The sequence below is a fragment of the Misgurnus anguillicaudatus genome, chromosome 19 (assembly GCF_027580225.2).
Source record: "Misgurnus anguillicaudatus chromosome 19, ASM2758022v2, whole genome shotgun sequence".
Lineage (NCBI taxonomy): Eukaryota > Metazoa > Chordata > Actinopteri > Cypriniformes > Cobitidae > Misgurnus > Misgurnus anguillicaudatus.
In genome coordinates, this window is record NC_073355.2 from 39769680 (window position 1) to 39773831 (window position 4152).

The 4152-nt window shown below is 35.4% G+C and overlaps 1 protein-coding gene across 1 annotated transcript; it reads left to right on the forward strand.

Annotated features, from left to right (window-relative positions):
* The first annotated feature begins 3137 nt into the window (after positions 1–3137).
* Positions 3138–3854, forward strand: LOC129423989 (NAD(P)(+)--arginine ADP-ribosyltransferase 2-like). Its single transcript, XM_073856678.1, has one exon. The coding sequence runs from the start codon at positions 3150–3152 to the stop codon at positions 3852–3854; it is 705 nt and encodes a 234-aa protein (XP_073712779.1). The 5' UTR covers positions 3138–3149.
* The last annotated feature ends 298 nt before the right edge of the window (positions 3855–4152 follow it).

A 4152-nucleotide genomic window follows, 5' to 3' on the forward strand; every position in this document is an offset into this window, starting at 1 on the left:
TTTCAGTGATATCCAATCTGTCTCCTGGAAGATCACTGACCAACCCTAATCTGATCCAAACATATCTGCCAGTAATGTTTAATCTCACAGATCTTTATTAACTGATCGAATTTAAGAGTTTTTTCTGTTCTTATGTAACTGCAGTGGAGTAAAATGATACTGAAATAAGATAAGTCAAGATCTGATGAGATGTGCCTGTATGTGTCATTTATAAAAGAGATCCATAAAATGTTGATTTTTTAAACTTAATTTCTTTATTTATTAAGAAAGTAATATATTACTTTTTTGCATCTTCTGTATAATAAAAAAATCTTTTTATTTTTCAGTCTATAATGCTGAACATGCTGCTAGTTTGGAGGTGGAAGCAAAACTTTTGTGACGTAAACAGCTCTGTTTCATGGCAGTGATGGTAAAATGTGTATTTGCTGGTAGCATTAAATCAATTATTTTTTTAGATTAAAACTAAATTGACATTAACAAGACACCGAACACCGCTTTGGTATAAAGACCAGAATACATGCTTGGAAAAAAATCTGGAAGTTCTGTTTGTGTGTGTGTTTTCTATAAACAGGGATGGATTAAGACAAAAAATCAGCCGACTCTGCCAACACTGTACTGTATGTTTATAAACTTCTTGTGGAGTTTTGTGTGGAAGTGAAGGAAATCCTATTGCAATCGGTATTTGCCAGTCCAAACCTAAAGGTTTTTATCATGGAGCTTTTCAGCGCCACCTTTCCTTGTTGGTTTGTTTAACAAGCAAACTTCCTGATTTCAGATCAGTTTATTTAATATCTAACTGCATTTAAAAGGAAGTGTTGATCATCAGCTTTTACTGATCTACACTCTTAGAACGAATGTGTTAAAAAACACATTAAAGTTGATTCTGGGACAACACATTAAATGTGTTTTCCCGGAATCCACCCATTTCTGTGTTATTGTTGAAACAACACATTTTGTGTTACTTTTAACACAAAATCAACACAAAGCGACACATAATGTGTTAAAAGCTTAATGCACAAAGATGTGTAAATCTTTCTAAGAGTGTATCCTAATAGAGCTCTGTTTGATTGAGATCAGGTGTTGATGTTCACAGTGAACTTTTAGGGGTTGTTTCACGGACAGGGATTAGCTTAAGCCAGGACTAGGCCTTAGTTTAATTATAAAATATAACTAGTTTTAACAAACATGCCTTACTGAAAACATTACTTGTGTAGATTTTTGAGGCAAAACAAAGGTTACTGATGTTTATTAAGATATGTCAGTGCAAGTTGTTTTCAGTTTGGACAGCTCTTACATTTATTTTAGTCTAGGACTTGTCTAATCCCTGTTCGGGAAACCACCCCTTAAACTTTATTTTACTTTACATTCATATAAATAAGAGTGAGTGCAGCTGCCTTGTTCAGTCAGGGCACTGTGATTAGGGAGTCTGCCATTACACCAAACGTTAGTTACCTAAAAATTCCAAGCAACGCAAAAAAACAGTGAGCATAGATGGTCCCTATGTTCCCTTACCGGAAATCACTTGACCTTTTCTAAAGCCCTCCAACCGAAAAACATGCAAGCCTACTCAATAAACTTTATGATATGCAAAATTTTGTTTTAGTTTACATATAAACACACATTGCTAGACAGTGCAAACATTGCATTTCAAATATGTTTATGGTATGTTTGATAAACTGTAATTAAATAAAGGTTGTATTGAGCAGCTGCACTCTGATTGATTGATTCGTTGTTATGGAGTTATTAAATCATTATTTTTTATTTTGTTGTCATCAATTAAATGTTTCATAATAGTGACTTTACTAAAAAAGAACGATGACTGGGCTGGTCAGTCATTGGACCAGCTTAATGTCACAATGGGCTGCTGCTTAAATGTCAGTGGGCCGGTCTGTCTAGAAAAAAAGACGCTAACGGGGCTGCTCAGACAGAGATAGTATGAGATGTATCGGCCCAAAAAGTATGTCGGCCCACCGGGAAACTGCCCAGTGTGCCAGATGGCCAGTCCGCCCCTGCCTCTGTTTAACTTGTCATCCGAAGGACGGTGCTTTTTGAAAGTATAGTGTCCCTATCACAATACTGGGGTGTTAGGACCCACACAAACCACACGGTGAGCACCCCCTGCTGGTCTCACTAGCAGCAACGTGGCTTTCCAAGAAGGTCTCCCATCCCAGAAGGGCTTAACCCTACTTAGCTTCAGTGTGCAACCAGTTTTGGGCTACAGGGTGATATGGCTGCAGGCCATACTGTAGTATGATCATTTTCATAAGATTTTTAAATTGAGCAAGTTATGATCATTTAAAAGTACCTGCACCATTAAAACACAATGCTACAAGTTGTCTGAGATAGATGGCTGCCAGGCAATGACGTTAAACTCCACTGTAAGACATCTAGCCTTCATTATACAGATGATAACTATAAAAAATACTCATTAAATATTCAGATGTCATTTTCTTGGAAACCTTTGACCCGCCTACTACTTTCAAAAGTATAAAACCCTCTTAGTTTCTTGCTCATTGCCAGATCTCAACATTATATCCACTTTATTGAACTTTGATACTTTGAAAATTGAAGAATACTGGAACAAAATCACCTGAAGTCTGAACATCTGAAAAGGTTTGTTACTGTAAATGATTTTGTCCACCAAAGATGCCTGTGAATTTTAACTAATAGTTTGCAGATATTATTAGACATTCACGCTAGTCGTCTGCTGTCTGGGCAGGTAACGCTTGAGTTAAAGAAATATTTTTGCTTTTTTTAAATGGCTCTTTATAAAGTATATTGAATGCATCTTCATGTGTACATTTAAAACTATAAAAAGTTGTGATGTGCTGTTTTCTATTGTGCAAAGATTTTGGATTTATAACACAATGTTGTATTTGTTGTCATTTGCAGCTTCTTCGCCGTATTATATTCATACCTGATCTCCATTCGTTGTTCATCTGAGGATTCAGACTAAATCATGATGTTGACCACTGCAGCTTTTATTCTCATTGTCACCACTAAAGTTGTCCTAGGACAGGTAAGATTAAATTAAGAGCCTGTATATTAGTATACAATCATGATTACATTATTACTAAGCGTATTAAAATGTTTCTCATTGGATATAGGATGACAGACTGGGTATTAAAAGACCGGGATATCCATTAAATATGGAAGAGGATTCAGTTGATGACCAGTATAATGGCTGTAGATTGGAAATGGAAAAATTGGTGAAGAAATATCTACCTGAAGAAATCCGTGCTAACATATCAGGCTTTGGAACAGTTTGGGAAAACAGTGAAAATAACATCTCTGGACCAAAAGACAATCTGAAAAGAAATCATTTAATTGCCATTTCTGTGTATACTGGTGTTATTGTATATAGAAAATTCAATGAGGATGTTAGGACCGGTAAACAGAAATACGAAGACAAGACATTCAAATGGTATTCGCTTCATTTTTGGTTGACACAAGCAATAGAGACTCTAAAGAGAACGCAAGAGGGATGCAAGAAAACTTTTCGTGGTACCAGTGTTACATTTGAAGATGTCAATAACACAGAGATTCGTTTTGGCTCATTTGCGACCTCTTCTCTTGATCGTAAAGTAACAACTAATTTTAGAAAACAATCTTGTTTTGAAATCCAGACTTGTCACGGTGTTGATGTGTCAAAATACTCCCAGTTTCCTAATCAGAAAGAGGTGTTGATTCCCTCATATGAGAAATTTAAAGTCACTAATATCAGGACAGGTCAGAAGGGTGACTGGTGTAACACTGTGGTTGAGTTGAAGAGCACTGGTATAAAAAGTTATTTAAACTGTGCCCTGGCATCAGTCAAGCCCAAGAAATATCACAACGTCATTATCTCTGACTGATCAGCCTTTACATATTTTCATTTCAATTTAAGCATGGCTTTTATAAAGGTTAAGGATTGCAGCTTTAAGTAGTTTATCTGAATGATAATCATTTAGGTTTTTTTCTCAATTATATGCAGAGTTAAATGCATTTGTTGCATATTTAGCTGTTCTATCACCTACGTACACTGTAAAAAAATCTTTGCTGCCTTAAATTGTTTAGTTTAATCAAATCGGATGTACAAGTCATTTTAATTTACTATTATTTACCTTGAAATGAGTTGTGAAAAATTACAAAATATAGTTGAAATAAGTCAAC